The following is a 25,258-nucleotide window of genomic DNA, read 5'->3' on the forward strand; positions in this document are numbered from 1 at the left end:
TCTGCTGTAGTCTTGATAAATTCCCCTAAGGGCTAATTCAGGCAGGCAACAAGACAAGTCCTGTATGCTTAGTCACTTTTTGGTGCATCTGCATCCACCAAAGAGCTTCACCAATAGATGTGTGTGCACAGATCCTAATCGTGGGACTGTCCCTGATTTAAAGCAATGCCCCTTTGTCCCTCATTCCTTCCCATTTTTTCCCTCATTTTGGTCTGATCTATATAAACGTATATAAAATTCACGTTTTGTCTATTAAAAAGTGTTTTCCAGCGCCAAACCTTTCATTTGATTTCTAAATTGCTGCATTTGTAAATTCCACAAGCCAATATTAAGGAAAGGTAGTGGTAAAAAAAGCACTTGTGGGTTCAACCAATCTTGTTTTTTTTGTACAATTCTCCTTTAAGGGGGCATGGCAAGAGGTGTGTCCTATGCCTGCAAACTTTTGCTCATAGGTGTCCCTCATTCCCATCTCAAAAAGGTGGGAGGTATGACTGTGCGTTCGGATACATGCATCCCTTCTGCGTATCAAATTTTGACATTTGACTTTGTCCATGCAGCTGCTGCGTCCCATTTTACTTTGACTGGACTGCCTGCACAGGGATGCACAGAACACCAAGTATCCCCACGCGGTACACAGCGATCACACTGGGCATGGATGCATATGCTCCATGTGAATGAGGCCTAATTGTCATGTGGGCCAGATAGCACTAAAGAGGAGATGTCAGGTATGGGATTTTTTTTTTTACCTACTTATGTAGGTGGAAGCTGCATCTATCCCCACGCCAGCTCTAAGGTGAGAACCGAGTAATTAAACACTGCAGATCACTCAGTTCTCAGTGCTCCCTGAGCAGAGAGCTGGTGACTGTCAGTCTCAGGCTCTCTGCCCCCCTCACCCCGCCAGAGGGGTGACACTTGTTGGTAGCGACACCATTAACACCGCCCGCTGCCCTACACTGTGATCTGTGCCTCTCAGCGGAGCGAACTGAAGCTCCGCCTCCCCCTCCTCTTTGTTTAAATCCACACAGGAGGAGGAGGAGCCCGAAGGACACACACTGCTGTGAGTGTGTATATCCGTCCGCACTGTTCTGACTGAGGTCTGTACACTTCCTCAGTGGCATCACTAGGGTTTGTGTCACCCGGTGCAGAAAAGATTAGTGTCACCTCCTACACAAATATAGTCCCCCCTCTCTCAGTACAGACCCCCCTCACTAAGTACAGACCCCCCCATCAGTATAGACCCCATCAGTGCATACCCCCCTCAGTATAGACCCCCCTCTGTATAGACCCCTCTCAGTGCATAACCCCCCCACAGTATAGACCCCCCCTTAGTATATTATTATTAAGTGGTCTTGCATAGCAAGATTTTCCCTCATTTTCAAGCCGACCTACACAAATCTTATATCAAAACGTTCAGCTATCCCTGCTGGCACTACACGTGTTCACGGCTAAGCGATCGGGCAAACCGTTTTCACAATATGACAATTTGTTTGCAACCTATGAAATCAATTGACCTCCATTGACTTCCATTGAAATTAAAATCAAAACCCCTAAAAATGTTAGCACAATATATAAACTGCGACTGTCAAAATGTAGGTCTGGGTCTTGTGATTCACACAATATAAAGATATTCGCTGTACGATTTATAGTTTTTTTTTAAAAAACATTTGAACAGGACAAGTATTAAAAAAAATCCTCAATTTCTGCTGTGTTTATAGAGAGCCTGAAAACCAAACAATTGGTTTCCTAGGAGACGCTGAGGAGTTTAATAACTCCTCACAAACAGCTGTGAGGTGAGTTGGCTCCTCCCACACAAGGCTGAGGGATCTTGGCTCTGCTTAGAGGCTGCTTGCATATGTTTACATTGGTTTCCTAGGAGACGCTGAGGTAAAAACCTTCATACACACAGCTGTGAGGGCTTTCTATAGCTCCTCCCACACAGCTGTGAGGTGATATGGCTCTGTTTTTTTTGGCTCTGCGTAACTTCTGCATGCTCTGCATATAGCAACCAGTCCATAGCAACCAGTCCATAGCAACCAATCCATAGCAACCAGACCATATCAACCCTCCATAGCAACCAGACCATAGCAACCAGTCCATAGCAACCAGTCCATAGCAACCAGTCCATAACAACCGTCCCTAGCAACCAGTCAATAGCAACCGTCCATAGAAACCACTCCATAGCAACCACTCCATAGCAACCAGTCCATAGCAACCATCCATAGCAACCAGTCCATAGCAACCATCCATATCAACCAGTCCATAGCAACCAGTCCATAGCAACCAGACCATAGCAACCAGTCCATAGCAACCAGTTCATAGCAACCATCCATAGCAACCAGTCCATTGCAACCAGTCCATAGCAACCGTCCATGGCAACCAGTCCATAGCAACCAGTCCATAGCAACCAGTCCATAGCCATCAGTCCATAGCAACCATCCAAAGCAACCAGTCCATAGCAACAAGTCCATAGCAACCAGTCCATAGCAACCAATTTTGATGGGGCTGTTTTGATGGGGTAGTTTTTGATGGGGCCGTTTTTGATGGGGCAATGGATCGAAATGGATCAACACACGGTTGGATCACATTTACATCTCCAGGGGCACTGTCTCCAGTCAGGAGTATTGGTGAAGGCAAGACCACGCCGCACAATTTCCCCAGAAATTGTATCTTTTCTAGTTATTATTATTATTATACAGGATTTATATAGCGCCAACAGTTTGCGTATCGCTTTACAACATCGGGGAAGACAGTACAATTACAATATAATACAGGAGGAATCAGAGGGCCCTGCTTGTTAGAGCTTACAATCTAGAAGACTAGTATAGACCCCCTCAGTGTTTAGCCCCCCCTCAGATGGCATCCGACAACATGCATCTGGCCATTTCTATAAGAGTACGATTTTTCCTTTCTGCTACACCGTTTTGTTCAGGAGTGTATGGTGTGGTTGTCTGGTGTACTATTCCTTGTATTTTAAGATAGAGGCCACTCCTTTGCTTATGTATTCTCCCCCATTGTCGGTGCATATTCTTCCTGTTTTTTGTTGGAATTTCTTGCTAGACATGGCAGTGAACTCTTGAAGTTTCTCTGATGCCTCATTGTTAGGTTTCATCAGATAAGTAGTTCAGTAGATATCTGTTCCCACCTGATGTGGGAGTTTTCATTGGACCGCATACGTCGCTGTGTAGGAGCTGCAGAGGGTGGGTAGTTTTTCTTTGAGATGCCTGTGGAAGGGGAGAACATGTGCTTCGGTACAGCACTTGCATTTCATGAGCACTTTGCAATGTGCTATTGTCAAATCTTATTATAAGCCTCTCTTTATAATGTCCTGTATAGCTTCTTGACTTCTGTGCCTGTGCCATAAGTGAATACATTTGTTGTGTAGGTCATTAGAGACTACTAGCCAGATTCAGAAAGACTGGCTTAATTTTGTGCGGGCATAGCGTATCTCAGATACACTACGCCGCCGTAACTTAGAGAGGCAGGTACCGTCACAAAGAACTTGCGTCCTAAGTTACGGCGGCGTAGTGTAAATGGGCCGGCGTAAGCCCGCGTAATTCAAAGTAGGCTGGTAGTGGGCGTGTTGTATGGTAATGAATCGTGACCTCACGTAAATGACCCGCCCAACGAACGGCGCATGCTCCGTCCGTGGACGTATCCCAGTTTGCATGCTCAAAATCACGTCGCAAATAGTCAATGCTTTCGACGTGAACGTAACCTACGCCCAGCCCCATTTACGTACGACTTACGCAAACGACGTAAACGACATGAAATTTGACGGCTGTTCCGACGTCCATACTTAACATTGTCTGCGCCATCTTTTTGGTGGATTATCTTTACGCCTGAAAAACGCCTTACGTAAACGGCGTATCGGGTGCAAGTACGTTCGTGAATAGGCGTATCTTGCTCATTTGCATATTCTAGGCGTAAATCCACGTACACGCCCCTAGTGGCCAGCGCAAATATGCAGCTAAGATACGACGGCGTAGGAGACTTACGCCGGTCGTATCTTAGCAACATTTAAGCATATCTCAGTTTGAGAATACGCTTAAAGATACGACGGCCCAGATTCGGACTTACGACGGCGTATCTACTGATACGCCATCGTAAGTCTTACTGAATCTGGCTATACATTGGCTTGCTGGTCCGTGGTGATGAGCCTTTATAGATGATCATCCAGTTTTCCTTTTGCAAGCAATCGCTTATTATTGTGAATTGGGCATTCATCACCCTGAAACTTAACTGTGAGACCATTGTTTGCCTTCTAGTTCTGGAGCATACAGCACTTTCTTTACAAGGATACTCTGCTTGCCTTGTGGTGTAATGCAGTTTATAAAGCCCTGGCCTTTACCTTCGGATGTGATGCTTTTCCTATTTTCTTCTAGATTGTAAGCTCTAACGAGCAGGGCCCTCTGATCCCTCCTGTATTGATTGTATTGTGACTGTACTGTCTTCCCTGATGTAAAGCGCTGCGCAAACTGTTGGCGCTATATAAATCCTGTATAATAATAATAATAATAATAATTTGCTAGGAAAACGTTGTCTTTTGCACTGTAATCAATGTTTGTGAAGAAGGTCTCATCGATAGTCATGTGGCTTGTCGCTCCTGAGTCTATGCACCTGCCACGTGGCCTGCCACTCTGTTTTAATTTAAAGGTGCCACTACATGATGTGTCTGCAGCTTCCTTTGTGGCTGCTTTGACTTTCTTTTGTGGAAAGCTCTAGCTTTCGCTGCTCGGCTTTTCAGATAGAACAGTCCTTTTTTAAGTGACTGGTCTTCTTACAGTGAAAACAGGCTCTGCTTTCTTTGTTGTGCTTTTGTGCCTTTGTACATCTTAAGAGCTTTATCATCATGATGCATACTTTATTTCCTTCTGTCATATTTATTGATTAATTTCCCTTTGACATATTCCAATGTCAGCTCCTGCCCGGGTCTGGTTTCTAAAGGGTTAATGAGAGCAGTATATGTATTTGGAAGGCTGCAGAGGAGTAGGGCAACAATATGATTATCTTTGATGTTCTCTCCGATGGCAGGCAGCTGCTCTATGGTCTCTAGCATAGCATTCATGTAGTCACACATTTGCTGGCCTTCTTCGTCTCATCTTGTCCAACTTTCTTAGCAAAAACAGTCATATGGTTCGAGTGAAGAAACTATTTTGAAGCATTGTGGCTTACCAATTTACAGGGTCTCTCGTTGCCAGCTACCACATAAGGGGTTCTTTCAGAGGATGGTATAGCAGCAGTTGACAAGTGCTCATCTTATGGTTGCAGTGCAGCCTGGGAGGCTAAAAGGCTCATATTGATCAAACTTAATTGTAGAGATCACACTCCCTCAGGTGAGATTATTCCTGGAGGGGGGAGCACTTGGAGGTGATCTGCTGAGTGATCTTTTAGCATTAATGGAGCACTCAGCTATCCGAGCACTAGTTGGGAGTAATGCCTTGTACACACGATCAGAATTTCAGATGAAAAAAGTCAGACGGAATTTTTTCATCGGATATTCCGACCGTGTGTGGGCCCCATCGGACTTTATTCCATCGGTGTTCAGAAATAGAAATTCCGTTTGTGTGGAACTCCGACGGAGAAAAAAAACGCATGCTCAGAATCAAGTGGACGCATGCTCGGAAAGCATTGAATTTAATTTTAATTTTTTTAGGCCCCTCGTAGTGTTTTACGTCACCGCGTTTTGGACCGCGGAATTTGGTCTGACAGTGTGTATGCAAGACAGCTTGAGTGGAATTCCGACGGAAAATTCAATCAGATTTTCTTACATCGGAAATTCCGATTGTGTGTACAGGGCATAAGAAGCACTCTGTGGGATATTGCAGCTCTTAATGGGAGACTGCATCTTCATTTTTTTATCACTGTTTCAATTTTATTATTTATACAATTTTTGCATGGACTATTCTTTGTTTGCACTGACTGGATTCATTTATGTATATTTTGGTGTATTGAGCACTGTAAACCAATTTTTTTAAGTAATTGTTGTTATTATTATAATTGTTCCATTACTTCCATTACTTCGTCCACTCCACCTGTGTCATGACCTATAGTCTGTCCAGGAAGTAGGGCAAAAGTAATTGAGCAGTGTTTTTCAAAAGCCATGAAGAGAGCGAGGTAAGCCTGTATATAATTAATGGAAAGCTGTTTTATTTTTGCAAAATAAGTACGTTAATGCTATATTGGTACATAGGGGAGCTGGAAATTAGAATAAAAAATTGAACTTAGCTTTTAAAAATTACATTTGCTATTAGCACAGGAGTTTCTAATCTTCTGCTGATAATACCATTGTACAGTGGAATTCACAGCCCTCATGTGGCCACCTAGCAGAAGTGCAGCCTCAGAAGGCGCTGCCGGGAATGATCTAATTTGTAACAGATCACTCTGCATGGAGAATGGTGGCCTCTAGTGGTCATCTCGAATATGTACAGCCCACAGGAAGGACGTGAACAGCTCGCATTTCATTTACAGTCTTGTGCTGTACATAGAAAAAAAAAGTAGCTAACTCACTTCCTGATTTACAATGACGTATCGGGCTGGGTTTACAAACCAGTTCTCCTAGTTCATCCTCTCTGTCCTGTTATAATCCCCCCTTTGTTAGTGTGCTGGTATGTGCATAGTTCATCTATGGACTCCACCCAGTGTGAATGACTTAATAGACATCCCCTTACTGGAAAGTTAAATCTGGACAGGGTTTGCTGGCTCCACTCCTGAGCGTCTGCTTCTGTAACAGGTATGTATCTCTCTGCTCTGTGTTACATGTCTAGACTATCTAACTTTATTCCCAAATTCTTTCATTCTATTATATACTGATCATCCGTTTATAATCAATCGATTTATTGTTGCCTATTTATGGGAATATAAATACAAGGATAATTATGTATATTCAGCATATTCTAAAAGGTTAATTGGCTCCCATCTAATGGTTCGTACACACCACAATCCAAAAGTCGTACACCAGATTTTCTTTTGCATGCTAGTCTCCATATCGAAATGAAGAGTTTACTAAAGTGTAAAGATTGAGAATCACAGTCCTACTAACACCAGTGTGAAGCTACCAGGGTCACAAGGTTGCAAAGGTTCTACCACTGTGGGGGGGTCCCAAGAGGGGTCCTGCTGCAGAACATGTGAAAGGGTCCCGCTGCAGGACTGTAATAAAGGGCCCCGCAACGGGAGTAAAGGGCCCCGGAATCAGTGGGAAGGGCCCTGGCCAGGAGTCAGGAGGGCCTTTCATGGTTTCTTGCATCTGGGCCCCGAAGGTTCTAGTTACACCTCTGCCGTTTAGCCAGCTGTCAGAGTGAGCTCCAGCAGGTTGCAGTGCATTGCATACCTCCCAACAGTCTCGGATTGGGGGGGGGGGACTTTCCTGCATTTACACCTTTGTCCCGCTGTCCCACTGTGCTGGGGTTTTGTCCAACATAATTATGTTGATTAATATTAAATAAATAAATTAATAAAAAAATAAAAGATTCCAGCGGTGGTAATCCACTCCAACGCTGTCAGTATCCTGCAATGGATGCTCTCATCTCCGGGATCCAGCCATGAATAATCTCCTCTCCATCCAGGTCCAGGCTCCAGCGATGAGATGTCCCAAACACTTTTTATGACAATAACTTGCATATAAACCTTTAAAATTAGCATTTAGATTTCTCCCATAGACTTTTACAGGGTGTTCAGCGACTTTTCGAATTTGCCACAAACACCCCAAATTGTTCACTGTTCGGCGAACGGGCGAACAGGCAATGTTCGAGTCGAAAATTAGTTTGACTCGAACTCGAAGCTCGTCCCTATTCACTACTATGGTCAACAAAATATGTCTTATAACTAACCTCTAACCATAACCCTAGGTCTGTATCTGTCACAAAAACCCCTGCCTTAACCTTTCAATGTAACCTAAACCTTAAAGAGAGGGCTCATTCACACCATTTTGGGCTTTGCTGGTCATCCTTACTAAGTGCAGTTCCAATGCAAAGACAAGGGCCCAGATTCAAGTAGAATCGCGCAATATTTGCGTGGGCAAAGAGCAAATTTTTTTCTCTGCGCCCACGCAAATATTGTGCTTTGCCCGCGATTCACGGAGCAGTTGCTCCGTAAATTGCGCGGGCAATATGCTAAGCAGCCGGGCGCAAGGCTGCCTAATGTAAATGATCCCGCCGGGGGCGGGAATCATTTAAATTAGGCGCGCTCCCGCGCCGAGCGAACAGCGCATGCTCCGTCGGGAAACTTTCCCGACGTGCATTGCGGCAAATGACGTCGCAAGGACGTCATTTGCTTGTAAGTGAACGTGAATGGCGTCCAGCGCCATTCACGGTTCACTTATGTAAACGACGTGAAATTTGAACGTCGCGAGCGGGAGGCGCAGCTATACTTTAGCATTGGCTGCGCCTGCTATTAGCAGGAGCAACCTTATGCTAAAGGCGCCGTACGTAAACTCCGTACCTTGCGTACGCAGGGCCCGCGCAACTTTTGTGAATCGGTGGTAGTATGCAATTTGCATACTACACGCCGATCACAAAGGCCGCGCCCCCTAGCGGCCAACGCAAGAATGCAGCCTGGGATGTGAAGGCATAAGGAGGCTTATGTTTGTCACATCCTAGGCTGCATTCGGTGTAACGAGGTTCCTGAATCAGGAGCACTCGTTACACCGGAGCAAGTAAGCACTTGCGCCGCGCAACTATGGTTGCGCGGGCGCAAGTGCTTCTTGAATCTGGGCCAAGGTATTTATGGTATGAACCAACACTATATCAAACAAGGTATTTTGCCTTGTTTGATGTAGTGTTGGTTCATACCATAAAACTGTGATTTGGCCTTCGCCTTAAAGTCTGAGTTTACTCACAAAATTTAAATGCAAAATAAGCATCTTTCATTATTTGTAGCTTCTATGAATAAAAATGGATTTATGAATGGAGGACGGGCAAATGATAGCTCCACCCATCCATTCATCGATCACGTTTTATTCATAGAATCTTTAGCACTGGTTATTATGAAAGGAGGAGCTGGGGAAAAAAGGGCATTCATAGTCAGGCACTCTTGATGAGCCTTTGACAGCTCCTCAGTTCTATCGACCCTAACCACATTGGAAGATTGTGGTGATAGGGATGGAAAGGCATCAGATGACATAAGATTTCAACTAAAGCACAAGGGACAAATCACACTGAAGGTAAGTAATGTCCCCTGTGCTTTTTATTTTTTGTAGGTAAGCATAGGCTTTAAGGCCAATCCTGCACTGTCCTATGATCACCTTTCCTTTAGGCTTTAATTGCTCTTTGACTAATAAAAATGTTAAAGATTTCATTTAAATTTATTACATACTTTTGTTAATAGGAAATATGACGGCTAAAGAAGACTACAGTTCACTTGTCCATGGTCTGTGTGGCCTGGACTTCTCTGGAGACAACATACCTTGCCAGCTTCTCCTGACTGGTGACACGGCCTTCCCATTGCTGGTGACACCAGCACAACATGTCCTCCTGGCTGCCTCTAAGTATGGGAAGGGTAAAATAGTGGTGATGAGCCATGAGGCATATTTAAACCAACCGCAATTCATGGATTTCCTTAAGAACGCTATATCCTGGCTGAAACCATCTTTGGAAGCAGTAATTGGTGTTAACAACAATCTAGATTACCTGGAGCAGACTCTGTCCTCCACTGGACACAGGGTAGAAAAGGTGTCGGGTCTGAAGAAAGATCTAGGGGTGTTCTGTACTTCTGGATATGATGACAGCCAGGCAGAAGATATTGTCACATTCTTGAGTCAAGGTGGAGGGGTGCTTATTGGAGCCCAAGCCTGGTACTGGTCTCAATTTCAGCAGCAAGGGAACATTCTGTGTGATTTTCCTGGGAACAAAATAACATCAGTTGCTGGAGTGTATTTCACCAACAAATATGGAGAGAAAGGGAACTTCTGTGTGAGTGGGAACATACCATGGAGTCCAGTGCATAAAGTGTGAGTACTCTGTGACTGATAAAACTTGAAAAAGTGATTTATGAGTGGTTTCAACAAAGATTTGCACAACCTTTACCCAAAATTCTTAATTTTTTTTCTAATTAATCCATAGATGTAACATTTGTGAATTTTGGATGAAAGTTGTATTTATCGTGGGTGAAATCATTGACAAAAAGGCCACTCAGGCCGCGTACACACGGCCGGTCAAAACCGATGGAAACATACTGAAGGACCGTTTCATCGGTCCAAACCGATGGTGTGTGGGCCCCATCGGTCAGTTATCCTTCGGTCAAAAATTTTAGAACTTGCTTTAAAGTTTAACCGATGGACGCCTAACCGATAGGTCAAAACCGACGGTTAGTATGCAAAAGCATTGGTTAAAAACCCGTGCATGCTCAGAATCAAGTCGACGCATGCTTAGAAGCATTGAACTTCATTTTTCTCAGCACGTCATTGTGTTTTACGTCACCGTGTTGGACTCGATCGTTTTTTTAACTGATGGTGTGTAGGCACATCAGACCATCAGTCCGCTTCATCGGATGGAACGACCATGTGTACGCGGCTTTAGTGTTCTTCTAATAAAAATAAATTAAGACCACTTTTCTATTAGTCTTCATGCAATATATCATTATTTTCCCCACTTAAATATTACATGCTATCTTTTCTTGAAAGTTTATGTAGCAGGGTGCAGCTGGTTGTGTGTTCCACCTGTTCGCTCCCACTCCCAACCACTGTGCCACAGACTCTTCTCTCTTCACCGTTGCTGGCTATAGGCATCTCCCCCCACTGTAGTTAAAGTGAGAAGCGGGGGGTACTGACTTCTTACCTCTTCTCCCATGCAGCCAGCAAGGGTGAGGGGCCGAAAATGATCTCTCACCAGGCAGGGCCTCTTTTATTTGGGGAGCCCTCCGCAGCTTTGCGGGGCAATAAGCGGCTTGCATCATGAGCCTATAGGGCGGATCGGCCCTGATCCCTGTGCTCGATCCTCCCCCCTCCCTCTGTGCAGCCATAGTACCTGAGTCAATCAATGGTAGGGGGAGGATACAATGGCCTTTGAGGAAGCCTAAAAAACGGCCAACAAGCAAAATCCCATTCATTTCAATGGCACCAGTTCACATCTGAGTGTTTTGTCACGTGCAGCAAAGTCGTGCGTTTTACCGCGATTTTGTACAGGTCAAAATGCCACCAATGTAAAAAGCAGAAAAACGCTTGTAATCTGTGTAAAAAGAAGCTCATGTACTTTTGCAAGCTTCAGGTGTTTTGCTTCAGGTGACAAAATGCTCACATGTGAACAGGTGCCATTGAAATTAATGGGATTTTGCTTGTTGGGCATTTTACGAGCTGAAAACGCTCAGGTGTGAATGCAGTCTGAAGCTCAAAAAAGTACATGAGCTTCTTTTTAGGCGTTTTTTTGCTTTTTACATTGGTGATATTTTGACCTGTACAAAACCGCAGAAAAAATCAATGTAAAAACGTTCTGCATGAGAAAAATACGCTCAGGTGTGAATGCAGCCTGAGAATTGTAGCCCCCCAAATGTAGCGCTTACCTCCATAGGAGCAACTTGAGATAATGAGTTCTCTGTTCTTCCACAACTCTTTAAGCTGCTCAGCCCCCCTCCCCTGACACACATGGTTATAGGTTGAAGACAGTTCACACCTGTGTAACTTGAGAATTAGTAGGCTACTACTCTATAATAGTACACATTTAAATGGGACACAAGTAACTGGATAGTACGTTGTAGATAAACAGGTGTATTAAGACAAGTTGGTTAAACAGTGAATGAACCAATAAGCAGACAACTGAACAGGTTTAAAGACGCAGCACTAAATAATGTGAGCACAGACCCATAAAACGGCAATCAACTGAATTTATAAAATTATAACTCGTCCAAACAGAGACTAATAGTAACAGCATTATCTCTTAGTACCTCAGTACTTCAGTGGTAGGGGCTAAGATCTCCCTCTGATGTCGGCCGGGAGGTCATGTGACCGCCATGCTTTCCGCTCAGCCCCTCCCACTGTAGCCCTGGATCGTAGTAGCAGAACGTGACAGGCCTGAAGATAACTGAAAAAATGTATTTAGAGGAATTTATTTAAACAAACACTTACACTGTGAGTTATCGCCTGATAAAGGAGAGGGGCTGCCAGGATATTTTGTAAAAATGTTTTACTATGAAAAGCAACAGAATGGGGGGCGGAGACAGCTCACACAGACACAGGAGCTGATAGGCAGGGAGGGAGGGTGAGTGGGACAAAGGAGAGCTGCGGCTGCGGACACAGGAAGTGGCAGGATCAGCCAGGTTTTCTACACTTTAGAGAGGGGCAGATTAGACAGCACAAGTACTGTGCTGTTTAATCTACTATAAGGGAACAAGATTTTTTTTTCTTTTTTTTAGAGTTACAAACACTTTGTATTTCCACTCACCACTCCTGGCAGGTGACCGATCCGATCCCATATGCTTAGCGGTCAGCTGCTACAGAAGTCCGAGTCCTCACTATCAGGTCCTCATGATTAGTTCCTCACTGGCTCTCCCTGACTGTAGGAGCACACGGCAACAGGTCCTTCCAACTTTGGGTTCCAGCACAGAAGTATTCTCAGTGTCTAAATCCTTTGGTCACTGATGTGGGCACAGACACACCTGTAATGGGTCTGCACTGCTCCAGGTTTCCGCACACAAAAGGCTCACAGGGGCTCAGTCTCTTGGCACTCTGACGAGAGTGGATGCAGACACTCAAAGTAGCATGTCATCATTTGCTCCAAACACTAGACTACCCCAAACTCAAGTGGTTTGCCCACAAAAAGACTTGTCTCTCATCCTCTGCTGTGCTATAAAATTGTAGGCAATGTAGTTCCGCAGCCATTTACTTGTGTTGTACAGCACTTGTGCAGCAGGTAGGTAGCAGTGGCGGATCCAAACATAGAGCCACTCCAGCAGCACCTATCAGTGCAGCAGAGATGGAGAGCAGCCAACAGCCAGCAACAGTGAAGAGAGAAGAGCCAGAAGCACAGTAACAGGGCAAGGGGGCGAGCGGGTGGGACACACAGCCAACGGCACCCACTTACACTTATAATTCCTGTTCATTTCTTTTTGTGTGCAAAACTAATGACTGCTGGGGTGTCTGATTTTGTTTTATACAGTATACATTTTTCAGAGGATTTAAAGCATCTCATGCAAGGTGTTAATGACCTGGACATCAGTGGAGGATGTGTTCCCTCAGAACTTCTTCTTCATGGACCTCTAACATTTCCAGTTGGGCTCAGCAACAACAATCAATGCTTTTTTGGTGCTGCATACTATGGCAGAGGACGTGTTGTTGTAGGAACACATGAAGGCTACCTCTCCAAGCCAGAGCTGAAAACCTTCATTCTCAATGCTATTTCTTGGCTAGACATGGGCAGAAATGGAAAAATTGGTGTTAAGCAACTGGGAAATCTCCTCCAGGTGTTACAGAATGAAGGTTTATCTTGTGTAGCTTCTGACTTGATTCCTGGTCTCAGTGTGTATTGCTGCAACTCGTACAGTGATGCAGAAGCTGAAAAGATCCATAGATTTGTAGCAGAAGGTGGCGGCCTGCTCATCGCTGGACATGCCTGGTACTGGTCTTATTCCAACCCAAATGTTCTTTCCCAGTACCCAGGAAATAAAATTCTCAACAAGTTTGGAATTAGTATTCTAGCACAGACAGTTGGGCAAGGAGTTTATAAGGCTTTGGATCCAAAAGCAGTTGATAGTACGTACCACTTCCCTAGAGCAGCTTGCGAACTGTTAAGGGACTTGAACAGTGGAGTTGAGCTGAAACCACATCTCAACTCTTGGTTGGACAAGCTCAGACAAGATGTCTCATCATATATGAAGCTTCCAGCCAGCCCTCTCACCTCATCACTACAGAATGAACTAGCACATCTAGTACAAGGGTGTCATTTGCCCACTGTCAGTAAACAATGTCCTGTGAAAAACAACTCCAAAGAGGCCTTTATCATGTGCTTGGCTCAAGAAGTCAGCTGCCATAAATGTTTGGATGACCATGAGGAAGGCGACACTGATTTATTGGACCAGGACCCTGTTACAGTTCAGATTGATGCCACAAACCCAGGTAGAGCATTACAAATTATAATGTCTGTGCCTCCATCAATGCAAGATTTGTGTTACATTAACAATTACTGCATTACTCTTAGGTGCTGATGCATGGAGAAGTACTGGACTCTTTCTGCCCCCTGGAAAAACTGCAATACTAATGTTTCCAGCATCAGCTGCTGGCCAAGGTCTTCAGGTATTTATTTTCTAAATGCTACATTGAGTTGTACTTACTTGTTGCTCTTTTTGGCACCTCCATTTGCCATGTAGTTGCAAATCATAATTTTTTAGCTTATTTACTAAGGGGGTTTAGAGGCTTCACACAATATAGTCTGTGATTACCAGTGGAGCACCCCCCCCATTCTTTGGGGGGGGGCGGTAAACAATTGTTCCAAAGCAGAACTTTGGGGTGCACCACTTACAAATAGCCAGCATAAGGGAGCCACAGGTGCAGCATACAGCCTCAAATTGCAATGAATAGATGTACGCTGCTATATGAGGGTTTACACCAATGCTTGCCCAAAACGGGCATATGAGCATACAACCCTGGATGCAACCTGTGGCTCCTTTACGATGGCTATTTAAATTGAAGGCAGAGGAATCCACTACTGGACACCATTGGAAGTGTCCATGTAAACTTAGCAGCAATATGGACACCAAAAGAAGTAGATAAAGGACTCAGGACCTGACGCATTACTTGACCATGGATTTTAATAAGTAAGGCCCCATGTACACGGGACGCTGCTAAACGTACGTTCAGAGGCAGTTGGACACTTTTTTCAACTGCCCCTGAACTCATTCAATTAAATCCTATGTGACCATGTACACAGTCTCGTTTCATGCCGTTTTTAGGCAGTTGCGTTTAACAGCATTTCTTTAAAAGCACAAAAATTGGTTCAGGCGCCGAAGATTTTCACGTTTCAGACGCCAAACGCGGCTAAACGTGGTAACCCACGTTTAGCAGCGTTTTGTTTATAGCCGTTTTTCAGTTTTGTCCATTTTTAAAAACACGCTAAATGAGACAAAATGGACGTTTTAAATGTGGGTTACTATCTGTCAAGTTAAATCGTTTAGGAGCAGTTGTAAAAACGTCCCATGTACATGAAGCCTAAAGGGCATTTAGTGTAGGCTTTTTTTTTTTTAAATAAACATGGAAAAGAGTTGGGGGGAGATACAGGGTATGTTTTAATAAGACACAAACTGAGTTACCAGCAGGTACCACTCACGCACAAGGATAAATAAAAGCTGTTTCTCCCTACGGAAACTGGGTAAAAGAAAAAAGGAACATTGGGACACAATCTAGAGGGATATTTGGGAGAACATTTTGGTAATTTCTATACAAATTGTTTAAGATTAGAATTACTGGGCAAAACAAATTCAATATACCATTTCTTTTTTAAATGACTGTTATACAGTATACATATTTAGCTTATACATTTCTTTTACTATTTTTCCAGGTTCAGGTTGGCTGCCACTCAGATAACTTGAGTGGAGCAAAGGAGTTCTGTCGTGCTCCTGCGGTTATACATCAGAAAGATGTTAGTGGAGATAAAGTGAAAATGTCTTGTGTATGGGGAGGTCTTCTATATATTATTGTCAAAGCAAAAAGCCAGTTGGGTGTGATACCAGTGACAGTGTGTGGTGCAGAACAAGCGCCAACATTCATTAAGGGTAAGCATTTGGAAAAGAGATATACTGAGTACAGAATGTTTTGCATTTTGTCTGTAAAGGTGCATTTTTGCGATTAAATATACAAATGATTATTTTTGCAGGGATATATTTTTGTTTAACACAATTAAATAGTTTGAGTTTTTGCAGTGATTTTGTAAAAAAAAATAAAAAAGGGTCGTGGTTTGTTTATGAAAGATTATAAAGGATGAAGAAGACAAAAAGAAGGCTTGTCTGTTTGTAGAATCTTGCTTTCATTAGTTATGAATATATTAAGATTATGTTGGTATTAATAAATGTATAATTTTACAGATTTTTTTATTTTGTTTGATAGAGCGGGGTACAGTTAAAATGTCTATCTGTTACCCCATTGGAGAGATTTTCCATCACATCAATAGAGGTGCTAATTGTTGGGATTTAAAATAAAAGTTTACACATTCAGTTGTTGGTAGAAGCCTACATAATAAAACTTTGGTCTTCGGATACATTCAAATCTAAGAAGGGTTTAAAGACTGTGCTCCAAAATAACTGCAACAAATAATTGATTTTCTTCTCTGTAAGGCTTAGCTTACACTTGTGGTTGGGGTGCACTACTACCACTGAACATGACCATTCAAATGTATGGGGCTGTTCATTAGTTATGAATATAAAGACCATACCACCTGGTGTGCAAAACCAGGTGGTGTGGAAGCAACATTTTTCCTCCAAGTCAACTGTCAAACACCATCTAAAAAGCAATCCACTGTGGATCGCTCATAGAGGGTGACAAGTGTAAACAAGCTCTTAGAGCAGTGGTCTTCAAAGTGTGGCATGCGGGTCGGATGCAGCCCTTTGCTTGCCTTTATCCAGACCTTGGGGCACCATTCCTCCCCACTGATATGAGGCACAATTCCTTCTACTAACACTATGAGGCACCATGCCTTTAACGGTTGAGCATAATTTTTCCCACTCCCACTATTCAATGGTGGGCACTATTCCTTCCACTGACAACAATGGGGCTTAATTTCTCCCGGTGACTCCAATGATGGTGCACTAATTTACCTTTGGGTACTATTCCTTCCACTAACAACAACAGGGCTTAATTTCTCCCGGTGACTCCAATGATGGTGCACTAATTTACCTTTGGGTACTACTCCTTCCACTGACAACAACGGGGCTTAATTTCTCACGGTGACTCCAATGATGTTGCACTAATTTACCTTTTGCCAGGACATTTTCTACTCCCACTGGCCATAGTTTGGCACCCCCTAAAGTCTAAAGGACAATGAACTGGCCCTTTATTTATAAAGTATGGAGACCCCTGTCTTAGAGGAAACATTGTTATTCTATTGTATTTTCAATGATTGGAGGAGCGTAGCTCCTCACATATGCACACATTTAGGAAGCATGTGTATATTGGGTGCAAAGTAGAATCCAATCAGAATGTTTTTTAATGACAGACCACCCTCTGATGTCCATGGATAAACAGTATATAAACAGTAACAGTCTATGGGTAAGTATACAAGCCAAAAAATGTATTCCAGTAGCAGACAACCCGGGCAAAATGGATAATTCAAGGGCTGGACTTAATATTAAAACAAATTATTGCTTGATAATAAGGCATATGTCTAGCTTTTTAGTATGTATGTACTTGTATGTATACAACAAGTAGTGCCTAAAGTACAAATAAAGAATTGTTACTGAAACTGCAGCATTAGCATGGTGGTAGGCTGTCAACATAATATCAGTTTAGGTATTGCCGATCATATGCCAGCTTATTCCTTTTATAAATCTTGTTCAATACATTTTATACTGCAATACCTTACGGTTAAATGTAATAGAATTATTAAATTAGATGCTTGTAAAATAAAAAAATAGTACAAAAATGTAATTTGTATTCTTTTTTTTTAGGTCAGACTAGCCTCTCTTCATGGCAGCAAACAATTCGTAACTATCCAGCTCCTTGGGCTGAGCTTATTACAGAAAGCATCATTCTTACTGTGCCCTCTGATGCCATCCGCTCACTAGAGGATCCAGAAACTTTGATGTCATTGTGGGATGAGATCATGGCAGCTGTTGCTGATTTAGCAGCAATTCCTAAGAAATTTCCCCGTCCTGAAAGGATTGTGACAGATGTGCAGATATCAGCAGGTACGGTGTTATTTTTATCTTGGTGATCATTGATGGGGGTGTTAAGAAATAGTTTGAGGGCTACTCTCTGGGATAATTCTGTAAACTTGCAAACCCCAGGCAGTAAAGAAAGGCACACTTTATGTTATAGGCATGTAATGTAAAGTATTTTTCCCATGAAGTAAATGTTTATTGTTAAATCATGGGAAAGTGGGCAAATTTTCACCCATTGTGCAATTTTTATTTTATTTACTTGGACTTAACCAAAACTTTGCAAAGTTATGTGGATAATAGCTGCATAATTCATTTTAGCATACCATATACAGTACATAATTGGTGAGCCATGACCCCAATCCACACCACCATCTTTTGAGTGCATAGAAAAAAATATACTTCACAAAGAACAGCGCTGCCATTGTATTTCACTAGCCCTGGTAAAAACAGTACTTTTGTTTGTGACTTCTTAACGGGGATCTTCACCCTCCAATACATGATCTCCACCCCTTCTCCAGTCCTCTGCAGGAATAGGACTTTTTTTTAAAATAAAATGTACTGCTAGTCAATAGATGTACACTACTCCTCCTAGGAGGCATAGCTCTTCATTGAGGAAAGGAGGAGGGGGCAGGTATGTCAATATGTCATTGAAAGGAATGCTAGCTGAACCCGGAACAGCTGGCAGCTTATTGGTGATGTCAAAATATGGCGGTGCAGCACAGAGTCCTGCCAGAAGAGGATCTCAGCTGGACAGCGCTGGATCCGCTGGGTGGGCGAGCATCCAAAATTAACAGAACTCACCACCAGGGAAGCAGGGCATTAAAAAAAATGGGGGTGAGCGAGGAGATGAAATGCACATTTGGTGGTCCTGCCCCCACCTCGTGTCCTTTCCCAGGCCTCTTCTCTTACCAGCAGACACTAGACACCTGCCTGTTTATCGCAGCTAAGCGCACAACAGCAAGGGCCTGAAAAAAGCTAGCTGTATCATTTTCAGAGGTGAAGAGCACCTTGATGACTTATGATCCATGAACAAATTACCAGTGTCCTCCAAGACTCCCATGCCAAATTTCCCAAAGTATGGGCCCCGCGGTGGTCCTATGTGTTTACAACTTTAACCACTTACCCCCCGGACCATATTGCTGCCAACAGACAATTGCGCGGTCGTGCGACGTGGCTCCCAAACAAAATTGGCGTCCTTTTTTTCCCACAAATAGAGCTTTCTTTTGGTGGTATTTGATCACCTCTGCGGTTTTTAGTTTTTGCGCTATAAACAAAAATAGAGCGACAATTTTGAAAAAAATGCTATAATAAATATCCCCCAAAAATATATAAAAAAACATTTTTTTTCCTCAGTTTAGGCCGATACGTTTTCTTCTACATATTTTTCGTAAAAAAAAATCGCAATAGGCGTTTATTGATTGGCTTGCGCAAAAGTTATAGCGTTTACAAAATAGGGGGTATTTTTATGTCATTTTTATTATATTTTTTTTACTAGTAATGGCGGCGATCAGCGATTTTTTTTCCGGTACTGCGACATTATGGCGGACACTTCGGACACTTTTGACACATTTTTGGGACCATTGGCATTTTTATAGCGATCAGTGCTATAAAAATGCATTGGATTACTATAAAAATGCCACTGGCAGTGAAGGGGTTAACACTAGGGGGCGGGGAAGGGGTTAAGTATGCCTGGGTGTGTTCTTACTGTGGGGGGGGGGGGGGATGGCCTCACTAGGGGAAACACTGATCCTCGGTTCATACATTGTATGAACAGAAGATCAGCATTTCCCCTGCTGACAGGACCGGGAGCTGTGTGTTTACACACACAGCTCCCGGTCCCCGCTCTGTACCGAGCGATCGCGTGTGCCCGGCGGCGATCGCGCCCGCCGGGCACACGCACGGGAGTCGGGGGCGCGCGCGCGCGCCCCTAGTGGCGGCTGGGAGAGAGGACGTCATATTACGTGCTCTCGCCCAGCAGAGCCACCTTGTGGACGTATAATGACGGTGCGCCGTCGGCAAGTGGTTAAAGCCGAACAGCATACTAGGCCTCTCAAACTAACTTTACCGCAGCCTGGGGTACTTCTTTGCCTCTTCTCTACCTTTTTTCTATTTTTTCTATTTTTGGGGGCCTTGCACGTCGCTCTGTTCCTCCCTCCCCTCTACCCCCCCCCCTTTTTGTTTTTCATTTATTTGTCCCGTGCTTAGTTTGGTTTTGTTCACCCCATTTCCACAGACAGGTCTGCTCCCCCTGCCCACCTTAGCCCCTGAGTCTGCAGGCTCAGGCATCCCACGTTGGCCCCCCAGGGCCCTGGCCCAAGGGTCACTGTTGGTTTATAATGTATATCCTATAACACATTTTTATTTGTGTTCTTGAGTGAAAATCTGTATTATGTTCCATGTTTATATCTCCTGCGTGGGAATTTGGCATCTGATTTTCCTTTGTATTTCAATAAAAACATTGTACCAGAAAAAAAAATTGGGGGTGGAGGGTGAAAATCTTCTTTTAAAGTTGCATTTTTTGGTTTTAAAGTAAGTATTTAACCACCATAAGACATACCCATTTTCAGAAACCTTTTCTACATATAACTTTAACAGCATTTACAATATACCTTATCTTATCACGTGTGCAAAACCATTTTACATCATAAAAATAAAATATCCATTTATTAAACATGACATTTTCTCATAGAGCCTGTGAATACTTATTAGCACTTCTGTTGAGAAGTTGTATCATAATAAGCAGGGGCTAGTAACACATCGACACCAAACAAATGATTCATTGTTCTAAAATTGGAACTTGGATTGCAACTTCTTTTTGTGTATAATGACATTACTGTCTAAATTGTACATGATCTTAAATCATATACCTCTGCTGTACAGTGGTTACATTGCAACACATGAGATAATATTACGCTCTGGATACCACAAGGCTCGTTAAAGAGCAATCATCACTTTTTTTTACAGTATTTAGTTACTGATTGTACATGCAGTGTTTTGTCCCATCCTCCTAGGTGCATGGCCACCTGACACCACAGCTGCTTTTTTATGCATGCATCATACATACTAGGGGGAGTACAACCGGGGGGGGGGGGGGGGCCATAGTGGAGAAGGATCTGTAGGTTTTGGTAGATCATAAGCTCAATAATAGCATGCAATGCCAAGCTGCGGTTTCCAAAGCGAGCAAAGTCCTTTCTTGTATTAGGAGAGGTATGGACTCCAGAGAGCGACTTATCATTTTGCCCCTGTACAAATCATTAGTAAGACCTCATCTGGAAAATGCAGTTCAGTTTTGGGCCCCAGTTCTCAAAAAGGATATCGGGGAACTGGAGAAAGTGCAGAGAAGGGCAACCAAACTGATAAGAGGCATGGAGGAGCTCAGCTATGAGGAAAGATTAGAGGAACTGAATGTATTCTCTCTTGAGAAGAGGAGATTAAGGGGGGATATGATGAACATGTACAAATATATAAGAGGTCCATATAGTGAACTTGGTGTTGAGTTATTCTATAGATATACTCTTTAAATCTAGAGGAAAAAAGATTTCGGGGCAGATCCACAAAAGCATTACGCAGGCGTATCTCTTGATACGCCGGCGTAATTTTAAATTTCCTGCGTCGTATCTTTGTTTTGTATCCACAAAACAAGATACGACGGCATATGGGATCGATCCGACAGGCGTACGTCTTAGTACGCCGTCGGATCTTAGATGCAATTTTTCGGCGGCCGCTAGGTGGCGTTTCCGTCGAAATCCACGGCGAGTATGCAAATTAGCTATTTACGGCGATCCACGAACGTACGTCCGGCTGGCGCATTTTTTTACGTCGTTTGCATTCGGCTTTTTCCGGCGTATAGTTAAAGCTGCCGTTATGAGGCGTACTCAATGTTAAGTATGGCCGTCGTTCCTGCGTAGAATTTTGAAATTTTTACGTTGTTTGCCTAAGTCGTTCGCGAATAGTAATTTGCGTAGAATGACGTCACCGTCGGAAGCATTGACTTGTTCCGGGTTAATTTCGAGCATGTGCACTGGGATACCCCCACGGACGGCGCATGCGCAGCTAAAAAAAAAACGTTGTTTAGTAGGGTCATGACGTATTTACATAAAACAAGCCCCCATTACATCCATTTGAATTAGGCGCCATTACGCTGGCAAAGATACACTACGCCGCCGTAACTTACGGCGCGGATTCATTCAGGATTTGAAAAAAAAAAGTAAGTAACGGTGGCGTAGTGTATCTTAGATACGCTACGCCCGGCGCATAAATGCGCCGCTGTACAAGGATCTGCCCCTTCACCTCCAAAGGTTTCTTCACAGCAAGACCTGTGAAAATGTGGAACAGACTCCCTCCAGAGGTGGTTCTGGCCAGCTCAGTAGATTGCTTTAAGAAAGGTCTGGATTCTTTCCTAAATGTACATAATATAACTGGATACTAACATTTTTAGGTAGAGTTGATCCAGGGAAAATCCGATTGCCTCTCGGGGGATCAGAAAGGATTTTTTTCCTCTGCTGTAGCAAAATGGATCATGCTCTGCTGGGTTTTTTTTGCCTTCAACTGTGGGTAAAGAATTGGGTATATGGGATTGTACGATATTTTTTTTTTTTTTGGTTGAACTGGATGGACTGGTGTCTTTTTTCAACCTGACTAACTATGTAACTATGCTTTTTAGTGAGTGTCGGTCTTTGGCTCCCAGCACTTGTACACGACAAACACCGGCAAGAGGATTGCAGAGGTATTGGGGGTTGACATGACCTAACTCCCTCTCCACTCCTCCTGCTGGTGTTTGCTGTGGCTGTATTAGTGTGATGTGTGATGTTGAGCTTTAACTTATTGTGTCTTGTTTTTAAGGTTGGATGCATGCTGGATACCCAATAATGTGTCATTTACAGTCAGCAACAGAAATAACAAATGCCGAGCACATTAAAAAAAATGGTTTCTGGGGACCGATACATGAACTTGGCCACAATGAACAGAGGGGCAATTGGGAATTTCCACCTCATACCACAGAAGCAACATGTAACCTCTGGTCAGTATATGTACATGAAACTGTCCTGCATATTCCAAGAGACCAAGCACATCCTGCACTAAAGCCAAAAGACAGGGAAAATCGAATCCAGCAATATCTAAAAGATGGAGCCAAGCTGGCGCAATGGAATGTGTGGACTGCTCTGGAGACCTACCTTCAGGTACTGTACACCAAACAATACTGATATCTAACAACTAATATCTTACTTATAAAGACATAGGAACAGGGAGACGCAACAGAAAGAATGTGACCTGGCACAACCGGAAAAGTGACAAGAAAAAAACAAACAAACACACTACACAGGTTTTTAATGTCATTTATTAGGCAGCTCTGAGGGTCTTCTTCCGACTCTCCAGTCTCTTCTCCCACTCTCCGGTGCCTTCTCCGCACTCTCCGGTGCTTTCTGCCTTCTGCAGGGCTCCTCCACTATCTTCTTCCAGCTCTTTTACTAGCGGTGGCCCGGTCTTCCCCATCGTCTTCTTCCCTCTTCTCTTGTCCCGATGTTGACACAACGCTCTCTCCCGCTGTAATGCCATGTGCACGGTGCGCAATGATTTATATAGGCATGGGGCGTAGTCGCCGGGTGATGTCACCCGGTGACCCCGCCTTTGACGTTACAGTCTCGGGGCATGATGGAACTGTAACGTCATGAGGTTGGGTCACCGGGTGACATCACCCGGTGACCATGCCTATATAAATCATTACGCACCGCGCACGCGGCATTACAGCGGGAGCGTCGTGTCAACATCAGGAGAAGAAAAGAGGAAAGAAGACGACGGGGAAGACCGGGCCACCGCTAGTAAAAGAGCTAGAAGAAGATGGTGGAGGAGCCCGGCAGAAGGCATAAAGCACCGTAGAGGCTGGAGAGTCGGAAGAAGACCCTCAAAGTGTAGTGTGTTTTTTTTTCTTGACACTTTTCCTCCAGGTGAATGGGTAGGGATACGATGTACCCCATACTCATTCACATAGGGTGGGGGGCCGGGATCTGGGGGCCCCTTTATTAAAGGGGGCTCCTAGATTCCAATTACCCCCCTCGCCCGCAGACCCTGACAACCAACAGCCAGGGTTGTTGGGAAGAGACCCTTGTCCTCATCAACATGGGGACAGGGTGCTTTGGGGTGAGGGGGCCGCAGAGTGCCCCCCTGCCCCAAAGCACTCACCCCCCATGTTGAGGGCATGCGGCCTGGTGCGCTCGCTCGTCCCCAGCCCCTTTCCTGACCGGCCGGGCTGCGTGCTCGGATAAGGGTCTGGTATGGCTTTTGGGGAGGACCCCCACGCCATTTTTTTCGGCATAGGGGTTCCCCTTTAAATCCATACCAGACCCAAGGGTATGCTGGTATGCTCTTGGAGGGGAAACCCATACCGTTTTTTTAATTTAAAATTTGGCATGGAGTTCCCCCTCGAGATCAGCAGAGCACAAGTCGCATGCCAAAATCGGAGCATGCAAGACGGCGTTCCGACTTCAATGATATTCAATGGGCTGAAGTAGGATCAAAGTAGTACAGGGAGCATTTTCAAAGTCATTCCGACATGTGCCGGACCAGTTAAGACTGCTCCCATAGGAAAACATTGATTTTTCACACGTTATGCGACATGAGCTCCCAAAGTCGGAGTGTTTGTCGGACCAGTGTGAACCCAGCCTAAATGTACATATAACATGCAGCACTATACAGCATACATAATAAGCTGTATGTAGAGAGGTTTTATTAACATGTTTACCAACTCTCTTGATTTTCAGTTACAAGAAGCATTTGGATGGGATCCCTTTAAAAGTCTATTTGCAGAGTACCAGAAACTGACAAATGTCAGTGGAAACAATTCAGATAAGATGAATCTCTGGGCGGAGAAGTTCTCTCATGCTGTCAATAAGAACTTGGCTCCATTCTTCAAGTCCTGGGGGTGGCCCATTGAAGAGAAAACCAGCCAGAAGTTATCCACATTGCCTATGTGGGAGGAGGATCCTATGAAGAAGTACACCAGTTCTGACTAAGGGAATTTACAGAAACCACCCTGTATCCTATTGTAACAAGCAGAAATATAAAAATAAACCCAACCCAGATATATTACTTGTTGGAAGCATTGAAAAATCTGTATAATCCTTTTTTTTTTTATTTCAGTTAAGATTTTTAATAATCATGGCCCTTTGTGCATAAACCTGCCCTTAGAGATGCCATAGTATTTCAGAAATACTATGGCTTTAAGCAGTTTGTTTGGGCCAAGCTGGCAAAAGAAACGATTTACTTTCTTAATCAGTGAAGCGGATGTTAATGCTGTATAAACTGTGTTTAGCATCAGCTACAGGAAGCCTTGCATTAATTCAAAAAAATACAAGGCTTCCTGAGCAGCACTCAGCCTGACTTCATTTTGTGCTGGGAACGAGACAGGAGGTCCTTGTACTACTGCCAGAACACAGCACTGTATACAGCTAGCGCTACATGGAATGTATAC

At 43.8% G+C, this 25,258-nt stretch overlaps 1 protein-coding gene across 1 annotated transcript; it reads left to right on the top strand.

Annotated features, from left to right (window-relative positions):
- The first annotated feature begins 6,498 nt into the window (after positions 1-6,498).
- LOC120931580 (TRPM8 channel-associated factor homolog) lies at positions 6,499-24,897 on the top strand. Its single transcript, XM_040343162.1, has 8 exons — positions 6,499-6,730; positions 9,322-9,943; positions 13,083-14,038; positions 14,121-14,215; positions 15,477-15,690; positions 17,578-17,817; positions 22,633-22,970; positions 24,549-24,897. The coding sequence occupies exons 2-8, from the start codon at positions 9,327-9,329 to the stop codon at positions 24,798-24,800; spliced, it is 2,712 nt and encodes a 903-aa protein (XP_040199096.1). The 5' UTR covers positions 6,499-6,730; positions 9,322-9,326; the 3' UTR covers positions 24,801-24,897.
- Positions 24,898-25,258: the final 361 nt, after the last annotated feature.

This window comes from Rana temporaria, chromosome 3 (assembly GCF_905171775.1).
Source record: "Rana temporaria chromosome 3, aRanTem1.1, whole genome shotgun sequence".
Lineage (NCBI taxonomy): Eukaryota > Metazoa > Chordata > Amphibia > Anura > Ranidae > Rana > Rana temporaria.